Raw genomic sequence first — 13,969 nt, forward strand, 5'->3', positions numbered from 1 at the left:
GACAGAGTAGTCAAGGACATTAACCTCCACAGTCAGAGAAGAAATATAAAGAGGGATCCTGAGCACCACTCGAAAGAGCTGTCTTCACATTTCATACCGGGGAGGATAAAAATATATACAAAAAAGGGGACAGTGATTCAGTCTCTTTTTTGCTCATGTTCAGCAAACTTCTACACAAACTAATATATACCCAACCCCCGAAATCATTTTGATACATCTGACACTCAAAACCTCGGTAGCTCGAACTCCAAGGGACCATTGAAATGTATTCGAGATATCGGGAGTTCGAGAAATTGAAGTTCGTATATTTCCGAATTTTTTTCAGTGTCAGTCGGAGTTCGACTTTATCGTTAGAAATTGCCTACTTCCTACAAAGTTTTGTTAGTTCGTAGATCTTTTTCGTTCACTTTCGGAATATTATGTTGATTTGTGGACATTAAAAATGCTGTGTTCGCTTTTAAAAACGTTCAGAGTTTGAGTTCCTTGGTCAATAATTAATAATAATAATACCGACTTCGGAACATTCTCGAACTTCAATCAGTGTTATGTTAAAGATCAAAACTACCTAAATAGTGATGACTTAAATTTTACCTGTAATTAACTAAAATGACACTGATTACTGATAGGGTTTCAGTTTTTCACACCTTTTATTACCCAAGCTGACAAAATTGCTGACGAATTCGAGTTAGTGAGGGTTGTTCTCCAAGATTGATTACCGAACGGACCGACTAGTCAGTTCAAGCATTTGAGAAATCGAAGTTCGAGAAATCCAAGGTTATTTATATTGATTATATAGGAGAAAATTTTGGTACTTTGAATTGTGTTTGAGAAATCCGGGGTGTTCGAGCCATCCGAGTTCGAGCGAGTGAAGTTCGACTGTATTTCAAAATAGCAGCATTTATTTGCATTACATCATTATGCTGAAAGGCTACCTTCTACTATTTATGATCACAAAAGAAATTCATATCCCATCATCCTGTGAACGAAAGAGGAGAATTTTTGTGTGATATTTTAAAGAAATATTGAATGTCATTCATAATCAGAATGGTGAATTTAAATCAAAAAGTTCAATGCTAACAATTCAAAACAACATTGTGTTAACATACATTTAAGTTGATCCTGGTTCTTTTCTTTTATCTTATCCCTATATTTGCAATTTGATGATTATTTAAGGCATAAAAATTATAACAATTGGTATAATAGGGTCTGTTCATGAGTACTTTGATTTTTTCTGGTATTGCAAGCCCAGTTGTTTCTCAAGTACATTGAACATGGTTGAGTATTAACCCCTATTTTTTTCAACTCTTTGAAATTTGCAAATGATACTACATGTATTGCCAAAACGTATGATTTGATATCCTATGCAAAGGGAGATAAATCAAAGAACTCCTACCAATAGTAGGCAAAATTAAAAATAATGGTTTATTATTCAAATTTCTTAAAACATTAACATTTTAAGGTCAAGCTCCAAATTACACAGATTATTCAGAAACAAGACAAAATGTGTCCCCAACCAGCCCTAAATTAAACAGTAATAGAATGAAGCACTTTGCCAAGATCTCAAAGGTCTAAACAAAAAGTAAAATCTAGTCATCTCCAATCCATAATCTGAATCATTATTTTTTTAAATTAATACAAATGCTCTCACAAATGTCCCAAAAATATCGTATTAATCTCTGTCATTGGATATTGTTATACTAATCATAATAAGCATTAGGAAGCAAAAGCCAAAACTAACAAAAGTATTGGGATGGTATAAGTTAAAAGCATCATGATCGAAATTAAATCATAGTGAAGGAAATTCAAATAATCATAATGGAAGTCAAACCAGTTTCATCATGAATACATGCTTTAACTTAGCAGTTTAGCTTTCAGTGGATATACTTGTAAATTCCACCATGATTCATGACCCAGATTATGACTTATATCAGTTTAATTGCATCGTGATGCTTTGAGAACTAGATCTATTTCATTATAAAGTGAAAACTGATAAATATAATCATGACAGAAGTTGCCTACGTTACATGTCATTCCATGGCGTTACAGTGAGGCAGGGAAGTGAAATGGGGAACATCGTTTGGATCGGCTTAACCAATTGAATTCCGAATCAAAATTGAATCCTTCTAGAAACAGAGGCGGATTCAGGCGGGAGCGTGCCCCCCACCCTAAAATTTGCAAAGCATGGTTACCACCCCGAGAAACCATACAAAAACTAGCAAATTGTATTTTTTTCCTATGAATTTAGTTAATAAATGATATGATAATTGACATGTTACAACTTTGTAAAAGCATATGCCTATGGTAAGACCTATTTGAAGATGAGGTGGGGCACTTCCTACATGTAAGGTGATGGGACGTGCCGCTGGAAAAGGGGCCATTTTCCAGCTTGCAAATATTTGAATAGGTGGGGAAAACAGTCATTCTTGTCCTATCATTTTTATATTTGTAGAATAAATGCATCCTGATTGTTGTTGTAATACAAATACCAATACAAATAATTTTATTGGCTCCAACACAACAACAATACTTGGTACAGACAATATACGTAACAATTTCAATTATAGTATATTGAGACATTTTATTCTTTCTTATTTCTAAACAGTTCGATATGACATTTTTAATATGTTAACTTTCATTGTTTAGAATTAAAACATTCTTTTTGTAAATTGTTTATTAAAATGTTTAAAGTTAGCAACTATAATCTTATTATCATTTTTGAAGTCTGTTTGATGAGATTTATAATAATCACAATTAAAGTATAAGAAATTTATTTCTTTTTCTATAGAATTTTTATACAGTGGGCATATTCTTTCTATTTCAGGAATATTACGATGTCTTCCTCTTTCATTCATCAGTTGATGCGAACTTATTCTTAATCTATATGTACTAATCATGGATCTATTTTTTACATTGTTTAATTTATCAGTATAAGTTAGTCTCATACCCATTTTGTTGACCCCCCTTTGAAGAATACCATTTAATTGCTTTTCCAATATTTGAATCTTGTTCTTGCAGATACTGGTAATAAGTCTTTGTTTTATTTGTAACAATTTTGCTTTAAGCATACATTGAGTATTTCAAAAGAAGAAAACTAAAACTTGGTGAGTTTAGCCGTCTTTTGATCTTTTATTATATGCCCTAGTGTATCATTATCAAGGGAACGCTCCTTATACATGTATATACAATGTATGGGATTAAACATCACATATGATCGCCGGCGGAGCGATATATTAATGTAAATTTTGCAATGAGAATAACCCGCGGAGTGTTATTTTGGTAGTTATATGTTGAAATGTCTACCTAATGGTTACATAATTTGGTTGCCGACGACCTCTAAGTCAAGTTCAGTCTATAAATAGACTTCCTTGACAAAAATGGTCGATGCCTCATCGAAAATTTTAGAACGTTTTCAAAGCTCATTAGAGATTGTGTTGTAATGTCTTTCCTTTTGAGCCCCGTGCAGGTCCGGGTGTTAAAAGAATAGGCCTGCAGCAGCGCTTAGCTTGTCGTAAAAGGCGACTAAATAGTGCTCAGAACCCTAGCCGGGGGCTAGGGCGCTCTGCCCACAGAGCAACTGGGATGTGTGCCCCAGGTGGTGGAATGGGGTACCCCTGGCGTGTTACATGCTGGGGTTGTCAGGCTATAATACACAAAATCTGACCGCAAACCATAGTGGTGCACCGTGTTTGGAAAGATGCCACGTTCCTCGCACGTTAAAGAACCCTACTGTGGTATTCTCCCGGAGTAGGAACCATAGGGCTCCGCCACAGGAGGCTAAATTGTCCGACCCTACCCACCTCTCCCTATTTTCAGTGGCAATCAAAATTGGTCGACCCCATTGTCCTTGCGTCCCATCCCTATTTCATTTCATCATCATTTCATGTTCATTTTATCATCAATTTCATGTTCATCGTCTGGATATAGCTGAAATATTGCTGCTCGGACGTTAAACCCCAACAAACAAAAAACTTTCCTTTTGAACTTTGAACTTCGTTGTGTAACGTAACGCAACTGTTCGTCAATCGACTAAGATCTACAAAATTCAAGCGAGGTTGCGATATGCTCCATCAAAAATCGGATGACTTCGTAACCGTGATGACCCGAATGTTTCTCAATTAAACAACTCGGAGACTTTATAGGCGTTTCTCAGTTATATTACAGAAAGTTCAATGCTAACAGATCATTTTATCTTTTAATGTAGACTTCCTGCTCTCATACAAGTAAAACACACATAGAACACATGTACACTGAAAGAAGGTACCGATCAGCAGCACAAGGTGGTGTTGTAAATTATATAATTATGCAAATCATATACGAATATACAGCACAGAAATAACATAGTTAGCGACAGGTATGATAGGTCATTCCGGGTCACTACTTCTACGTGTACAGGTATACATTGCCAATGATTAATCTACTTTATCCGGTCAGTATTTCGATATAGGTTGCAATTTCAGTAGGAAGTAGGTGGTCACTATCGTTATCATGTGGTTTATTATTTTAGTTCTTATGTGTCTCTGTTTTATGTGCTTTGACATTTGGTACTTTTTACGGTTTTTAATTTCAATTTTAATATGTTCATTCAACAAGACAAAGTCATTATTTGAAGACAACATTGTTTACGGTAAGTGCTTTATTTCAACACGAATGCTAGTATATTCAATGGAACCAGACCAGGTATATCTTGCACTCCGGTGTATTGAAATTTATCACATGTAATTTTTATCCGGATGTTAAATTCTGTGTACTGTGTAAATGGAAATTGACTATGGATAATGATCATATCGTGGAACGAGTTAACTACCATTCTGTGTAAGAACCAGGCAATGGGTGGCACATCATTTTTCATAATTTAATAGTCTTTTTTTCCTCAAATATATTCAATACATCTTGGAAACAACCGAAAGTCTAAAGTTATCCTGGTCAGGAGCATCTGTGTCTTAAATACGGAAAATATTCCTGCCATTTTTTCATAATGCATTTCAACTAAATTTGAGCTATCAATTCCTTAAAATAAGGATAACAACAAAATAATCGAACACTAATACGATCCACAATCAAGTCATTTCCAAAACAAATCTGACAGAATAGATTACACCACCGGAACAGCTGGTACCAAACTCCGGAACATTGGTCTCTTCCATGCCGGCACTACTTTTGCCATTCCAGAATGCTTTGGAGTTTGAGCTGGTACTGCAATGGTCCTGACTTGGTACAGGCTCTCAAGCTGCAAACAGCGTCTACCTTCGAAATTCACTCAACAGCCAGTCATCTCTGAAAATGCAAGATTCTTGAAAAGTCGCGTGGTAAAAAGTGTTCGTTAAATTACGCGACGTTATCCGATTGTCAAGATGATTTGAATAACGCCTGAGAATTTCGAAAGACCTGTTTGCAGCGGTAAGTAAGAAAAGAAACTAACGTCAGTCGCTGCGTTGAGGAGCTTGACAGGCATACGAAATGGTGGGTTAAATCTTGGTTTTACAGCGCTCAAAACCTCACCATTCTATTGCGACATGAATATACTGGTGGTGATTAAATTGCATGCGCATGCTATAGTGTCACAATTGGTAAATCAATGGTCATATCAACATAAAGAATGATTTACAAAAGGCAATCATTACCCGTTGTTTTAGGAAAACTGAGTACTAGTATTTTTTAACCAATGACTGATATTTGAAAAACAGTTTTGTGAGAGACCTTTTGAGACGCGTTTACTCATACCCTTGTTTCTGGAGGCTGCTATGCAGGTACTTTTACCGCTCAATTAAATCATATTTACTACTTGCTCTAGCGCAGTGAATCAGTTATGAAATATAAACACCATATGCAGGAGACGAAGGTATATTGCTACACAGGTAAGGAAAATTTATAATTTTAAACTTTAGCCGTCTCTTTTATCACAAATCTTAGTGCTGAGATGACCACTGTTGTCGAATTAGAGAGATGTACATGTATGTCAAAACAAACAAACAAACAAAAAAAAACTAAACAAGTTATTTCTGTAGTCTCCTTTATCTCGAGCTCTGGTGAATATATTAAAGGTAACCATTTACCAAAGGAAGGCTTGTTTATGGACAATATATCATCAATATATCTGTATATGAAATTAAAGGATTTAGCACCTTTTATATTTTCATTCTTTACGGGACTCTGAAGAAATTCATTCTCGTATGAATATAAAAACAAGTCGGCCAGGAGAGGTGCACAGTTCGTGTCCATTGGAATGCCAACTTGTTGAAAAATAATTAATCTAAATGTGAAAGATATGTTATCAAGGAGGAAATTAAGCTTGTCGCAAACCTGCTTTTCTATGCTTTACCTTTCTGCAATGCTCTAAAATAAAGTGGATTTGTAACCAAGAAAAACATAATTTCTCGAATCAGCAAAAGATATATACGAATAAGTCCTTTTAAACGAGATTTCGATTTATCATGTAGCAACATTGTGCAACAATACAAATTTTTATATGCAATTCAATGTAGAAAAAATATAGAAAACACATGGAAAGACATAGGTTATATTCCTCTTTGAACCGACAAATATTATGATTAATCAGAAAGACATTTTAATTTTTAAAAAGTTCAAGCTTACCTTCAAATGTGTAGCAAAATTAAATGTACTTCAACTATTGCCAGAAATGTAGGTGTCTGGACACATCATGTATTTTGTTTTTACATTCCCATTGTCAGGTGTTTCATCGGACATTATGAAATGTTTCCAAACGACAGATATTGTGCACCGAACAGATGTCTGAACAAAACTGATTTTATTTTCTTAAATGAAATAGTGACCTGTTTTATGATTTCCTTGAGATCTTGAAAAGTGAATCCTATAAAATTTGCATGAGGGTTGTTTGGTCTATTTTTATTAAGACCAAAAAGGTTTGAGTAAGATCTTTAACACCATGTTTTAATTGTACAATTGTAATCTTTATTCATGAAGTAATGATTGTTGAAGTAAGAAAAATTCAAAGCAGGATGACCTTAAAAACTCATCCTAATGTAGAGGTCCCTGAGGTTAAGATTAATGACTGTTCCGTATTGAGTAGTAATCTTCAACATATTCATTCACAAAAATCATACTAAGAAGAAATATAAGTAATCATGTTGTAATCACATACTTAGTAATCATATTGTAATCATAATTACTCACTTTTTGACAGCTGTAATCGAAAACATTACGATTACAATTACTCATAAAAAGACATGATTACAGATTACACATGATGTCTTGAGAAAATGTAATCGATTTCAGCTGATTACGATGACTGATTACGATTGCCCCAATCCTGGTCATCACATTTTGTTTCGATGTTGAGAGAAGGCATGACGGTCTTATGGTTGTTGAGGAATTCATCTTTCATCAAATTGTCAAAAGGAGTACTTTTGTATGTGGCATTACCTGGAATGTTACTATCAATGGCCAATTCCTTAATAAGGCAAATACAATGTTGTTTGATGCTTTGTCCGCGGGGACGATAACATATTTTTCATGCTGTGAGGAAAGGCAATCAAGTGCCGCAGAAGGTAAATTAACAAACACTTTTATGGTTATTTATGGAGGTTATGGGGAATAAATACCTGGATAAAGCAATAAAATATCTGCGTTTTTTTCTTCACCTTATAAACATTTTGCCTAGTTCTTAGACCGAGAAGTACTTAAATCTTCAAGCGTTTGTGGCACGAGTGATTAAATTTTGGTTAACTAATTCACGATAACAAATAAGGGTAACAACAAAATCCGATCCATAATCAAGTCAAGTCCAAAATAAATCTGGCAAAATAGATATTACCCCACTGGAGCAGCTTGTACCGCTTCTAATAATTGATTATTATGTTTATTATATAGATTTTCTTCATAATTTATTGCTATTTTCAACATCATTTTTCAATTTTGTGACCAGCAGATTGATACTGTTGTTGTGATGTTTTGTTGGGAGACGTACCATTGATTGAAGTTTTCTTTTAAACGGAGAACATTCGATAAATCACTGTTATCTATATATAAAAAAATCCACACAAACCATTTTCAGCTTGTTTGGTAAAACCGGGGTGTCCTAAGAGGGTCTACTTATTATTTGAAATCCTATGCATTTCAGATGACCGTTATTTATATGGTACATATAGATCCTTTTGTTCAATTGTGCATATGAACAGTATACGTGAAAATGTTACATCAGTCCATTAGATATGTACAAGTTTTTATTTATTTTTCTATATACAGGAACAAGGCTGGTGAAAATGTTCCAGACCGCACATCTGTGATCTCTGTGTTGTATTAGGTAGTGAGATTGAAGTAGCCTGTTAAGGATTAACTACCAGTCCACATAAATTTATGACACTGCCAATAGTAAAGTGATTCTTGGTGTAGAGAAACCCACCAATCAAATTATGCTTTTTCATTCTACATGTGCTATATTTTTACATGGCGATAATCAGTTCTGTATTTAGATCTGTACTTTTTAGAAAATCATACATTTATCTCCACTAAAATCAACCAAATCTAACCAAATCAAGAACAATAACTCTTGTAAAGTGGCAATTTCATATACAATCTATATAATTTTTATCTCTCCAAAACTTGTTATGTGATCGGTAACTGTTTCTGAACAAGAAATAAAACTGAATTCGGTGGGTTTTTGACATGCATGAATCACCTTCTGTCTGATTTTTATAAAGACTGCTACTTAATACTTTAGCCAAGTTGGTTTGTCACTGAGCAGTCTTGAGTTCGATCTACTGTGGCGAAATTATAACCTTGCGAGTCAAATTATGCTCTCACACCATGATCTTTCAATATTTTGGATAAGACCGGGTAATGAAATACTGATGTTTCAATGTGGTTACGCTTCAAGTTTACTTCACTTTTTCAGGGATTTGTCTGACCACAGATCTAGACTTTATGTTTCATATGAACAACGCTAGATACCTCAGAGAGTGTGATTTTGGGAGATTTAAGTTCTTTATACAGAATAGATCATGGGATGCCCTGGAGAGTTTAGGAGGTTGTATGTCTAATGCTGGGAATAACATCCGTTACCGTCGATCTATAGAGCTGTTTAACATTTATAAAATCAAAACTAGAGTAAGTATAATCGTTTGTGATCGTAACAGAGACATGTACGCCAACTTACAGAGACATATACCCAATTTACAGAGACATATACCTCAACTTACAGATACACATACATGTACCTCAACTTACAGCGACACAATCATACCTCAACTTACAAAGACATATACCTCAACTTACAGAGACATATACCTCATCATACAGGGATATACACCTCAACTAACAGATACATATACTTTAAATTAAAGACACATAAACCTCAACTTACAGAGACATATACCTCAACTAACAAAGACGTATTCTTAAACTGACAGACAGACATATACTTTAACTTACAGAGACATACACCTCAACTTACATAGACCCATACTTTTACTTACAGAGACATACACAACAACGCACAGAGACATATACTTCAACTTACATACACATAAACCTCAACTAACAGAGACATATACCCAATTTACAGAGACATATACCTCAACTTACAGATACACATACATGTACCTCAACTTACAGCGACACAATCATACCTCAACTTACATAGACATATACCTCAACTTACAGAGACATATACCTCATCATACAGGGATATACACCTCAACTAACAGAGACATATACTTTAACTTAAAGACACATAAACCTCAACTTACAGAGACATATACCTCAACTAACAAAGACGTATTCCTAAACTGACAGACAGACATATACTTTAACTTACAGAGACATACACCTCAACTTACATAGACCCATACTTTTACTTACAGAGACATACACATCAACGCACAGAGACATATACTTCAACTTACATACACATAAACCTCAACTAACAGAGACATATACCTCAACTAACAAAGACATATCCTTCAACTTACAGACATATACTTTAACTTACAGAGACATACACCTCAACTTACAGAGACATGTATCCCAACTTACAGAGACATACTTTAACTTACAGACACATATACCTCAACTTACAGTGACAAAAACCTCAAATTACAGAGAACCATATAACTTGCAGATATATACTGTGCAATTTTGCTACCATTTTCACTAGTTTAACGGATTCCGATGATTTGTTTTTTGTTTCTTTAGAAAACATTGTATTTTATGTTGGATGGTGATGAAAAGTTTTTTTCTGGGTGGCCATTTTCTCGTTAATTTTTATACTTGCTTTAATTTCAACAATATTTGTTTTTTTATTGTAAATATGGTCTCCTGAGTAGAATGGTGATAATGAATATGTCGGTTAGCCATGATTTAACTTCATTTTATGCAAATGTATACCGAGGTAATGCCCCCTCAGACCTGATGGAATAATAAAGCATAGGGGGACCCCTGCCCAATCATTTCCAGAGGTTCTCAAAATCAGGGGCGTAGCTAGGCCTGTTTTAGTTGTACGCAAAATTACGGCGAGGGGTCGTGGGGGGGGGGGGGTTGCTCAAGGCTTCCAGTGAGTCCGGCAAGGCAAAGCCCTGAAGGAAACTCCTGAATTTTAACGATTTTGGAACCTGTTTTTCAGAGCCTGTACCACATTCATGGTATGCATATGTGATAAAACGTAAACGTATGTATACGGAAAAGTACAAAATTTCCGGAATTGATGGTTTTGATATCGCGAATTACTTTATGGTGTATATTGGAGTATCATTATGTATTAAAAAGGATTTGTCTTTGCATAAAACCTTTATTTCATCTTTAAAATGTGTGTTTGTACTTTTGTTACTTTTCCGAAAGTACGCAACTGCATATTTGCGTATAGGCAGCTACGCCTCTGTCAAAATACATTCAAGGCATTTCAAACATTGTACAGTGCCTAAGGTACTTAGTTGAATTTAAAACATTTTATCAATACATGCTCTTTTTCAATATTTTTTGTCGAACATGGTAACAAATAATGATCCGTGTACCTTTATGTACTTACTTAGTGTATAGGGCACGGTTTGTCAGGTGAGCGATTCGGGCTCTTCGAGAGCCTCTTGTTTTACACGCGAGCACTCTAATTGGAAAGGAAAATTTCTTATATATATACGTTTGTATAACATTGATTTGTTGTGACATGCATCATTATTTTGATCCTCTATCCTACATAATAACATCTAAAATGAACTGTCCCATACTACCATACATCGTGTACTAAGTTACAGCCCTAGATTAATCCTACGAGGAGGAATGACTCGGCCAGCGAAAGCTATATTTTTATATAGCCTAGCTGGCCGAGTGGTTTAGGGCGCTGGACTTAGTGCAGGCGGTGTTGCCATAGATGTCACAGCGGTACGAGTTCGAATCCCATGGTGGGAACGACTTAAAATTTGCATCGCAAATTTGACAGTTCTAACAGCGTTGGGAATTTTTCAGACCTTTCTATATATATATATATATACAGGAAGCGGTAATTAGGTCTGCGGAGGAACCAAATGGTAGTTGTTTAAAGTCGAATGTATGACATGGTATTGAGATGCTGAAGTAATATTTTATGTTAAACTTTCAAGATTTAAGTTTTTACTCATCAACAAACTAAATATTAGCATGTCGTTGTATTTCAAGACCTGACGGCAATTACCACATACAAACTGAGCAGGATATGTATTTGATTTACAACATATTGGTGATCATGAATACATAGGATTTGTTCTTTGATAAAATACTTCCGTTTCAAGGAGTAAGCAATGTATTTTCTTAATGCTCTGCTTTATTTAATTTTAGTTATTGTACTGGGATGATAGAGCATTCTATGTAGAACAACATGTCATCAGAACAAAAGACAACTTTATATGTGCTGTTAACATAGTAAAACAGACACTTATAGGTGTCTCTCCAGCCAAAGTGGTAGAAAAATTAGGCATTCAGAATCAACCAGAAATGACGGACGAGTTAAAGTGTTTGCTAGAGTCCTGGCGGTTATCCAGTGAAACATTAAGAAAATGAGAACTGAATTAGTCTGTATATGTAATACGGGTATTTAAATCATTAACATTGCAGCATTCTTAGATTGAAAGAAGACATTGTCAAGGCAATAAGTTGATACTAATCTGCGTATAATTTCATAAATCCTCTTGCACAAAGTATTCCTATTTAAAAGTTTTAATAATAGACACCTCGGAAGAACAAGAACAACTCATGTTTCCGTCGCTTTTAGCTATGCACCCATTTCAAAAGTACTACTGGATCAGGATTACAAGAAGACATGTAAAGTCCAGTTCAATATGTGTCGTTATATCACCATTATTATAAATTATTCACAAAACAATACGTCATAGACCCTTTTGTGGTAAGTTGACGAGCTTGTTCAATATACAGTTCCGCGAGGTAGGGCTTGGATAGAACAAAAGAATTATGTATATTGAGCATGTTCTAAGCATACTCATCGACAATCCCACACTTAGCCCAAAAGGGTCTATTGAGGACACGTGATTGAGGATACTACAGTTTTATTCTTTCACAGTTATATTTCGTTTAAAGCCTACACTTCAGGCTTATACTCTTTTGCATTTTATCTAATGAAAAAAATACAATAGTCGTATGAAAAATCATATACCAGTTTATACATAATATATTTTTTTAGTATTCGTGTTTTTATGCGGAGCATCGTATGCGAGGCTAACGATAGACATTCAGTTAAATCGGATTAAGGTATCAGACATGGCCACAGAAATGGGTCAGGGAAGTGAATTCAAAATGGAAGAAGTCTTTAAATTTGTTTAAAATTAAAATATGCAATTCAAAAGCAAAGGAAAAAATTAAAACAGAATTATTTACAGTATCTAGATCCTGTACGCTGAACTCGAGACGCTGAACTATTTTTTTTAAAAGACAACCGTTTACATATTCTGTTTTTTCCATGATTTTACAAACGTAAGAAAAATGTTAAAGTGCGATACTCGATTGTAGGCTGTGTCTTACTCATATTATTTGTTTGCCTTCGTTACAGTTTGTGTTTCATGCCACTGTATGATTTAAGTACCATTCTGTGTAAGAACCTGGCAATGGCTGGCACATCATAATTTTCAATTTGGTCTTTTTTGCCTCAAATATATTCAATATGAAAGAACTGAAAAGCTGTTTCAATTTTCCCGTCATATTTCCATTGTGCATTTCAACAAAATTTGTCCTTTCATTATCTTAAAAATGCGAATTTTACACACTTTGATGGTTATTTCTAGGGGTTATCAGGTATAAATATTTAGTGAATGCAACAAAATCTCTTAGTTTGGCTTTATTATTTTGTCACTTGTATTCAGATCGGGGCCCAGTTTCATAAAAAAAAATGTCTCAATGTGAGATCTCAAGCGATCTGATTTGTCGAAATTTTACTGAAGGCATAATTTGAGAAAGATGATATGAAACCAGCCAAGTTCATCAGGCACAAAGATTGACAGATTTGGAACCCTGATACGTTTTGTATGAAACAATTCATCTTAATGTTTATCATGAAAGTCTATAATAGATAGATAGATAGATAGATAGATAGGAAGATAGACAATGTTTCTTTAGTACGATTTTTGTTTGAGTTATAATTATTAGAAATTGGTTTTGTTAAAGCAGTTGGTTTGTTCATTGTAACTAAGTTCATGTAATGAAGTTTATTGGTATAATTTTTGAAGTGGCTTTTTATATTGATTAGTCTTTTGTATGATTTATTATGATAGTGAACGATATTTTCAGTTCGAGTTATTAGCTCACTTGCATTCTAATTTAATTTTTTTCAATTAGTCAGTACATGTAATACGGATATTCAGATGATAAACATTGCAGCATATTTTTACAAATTAAAATGTTAAATTGACCTTATTCAATACATTGACAAAGAAGTAGCAACTTTGTTTTTATGGCATCCATGTTGGTTTAATCAGTCCTTAGATGGTTTTCTGTTATAACTATACAATGGTACTCC

The 13,969-nt window shown here is 34.4% G+C and overlaps 1 protein-coding gene across 2 annotated transcripts; it reads left to right on the forward strand.

Moving 5' to 3' along the window:
• Nucleotides 1-4,373: 4,373 nt before the first annotated feature.
• Nucleotides 4,374-13,859, forward strand: LOC148604195 (protein THEM6-like). Of its 2 annotated transcripts, none has more exons than XM_088548393.1 (3): nucleotides 4,374-4,426; nucleotides 8,873-9,084; nucleotides 11,782-13,859. In XM_088548393.1, the coding sequence occupies exons 2-3, from the start codon at nucleotides 8,902-8,904 to the stop codon at nucleotides 12,001-12,003; spliced, it is 405 nt and encodes a 134-aa protein (XP_088404519.1). In that variant the 5' UTR covers nucleotides 4,374-4,426; nucleotides 8,873-8,901; the 3' UTR covers nucleotides 12,004-13,859. The 2 variants fall into 2 exon arrangements, with proteins under 2 accessions (XP_088404519.1, XP_088404518.1); XM_088548392.1 differs by lacking the exon at nucleotides 4,374-4,426 and adding an exon at nucleotides 4,448-4,624.
• The last annotated feature ends 110 nt before the right edge of the window (nucleotides 13,860-13,969 follow it).

The sequence above is a fragment of the Perna viridis genome, chromosome 10 (genome assembly GCF_037379345.1).
Source record: "Perna viridis isolate PV_CMFRI_1.1 ecotype Kerala chromosome 10, ASM3737934v1, whole genome shotgun sequence".
Classification (NCBI taxonomy): domain Eukaryota; kingdom Metazoa; phylum Mollusca; class Bivalvia; order Mytilida; family Mytilidae; genus Perna; species Perna viridis.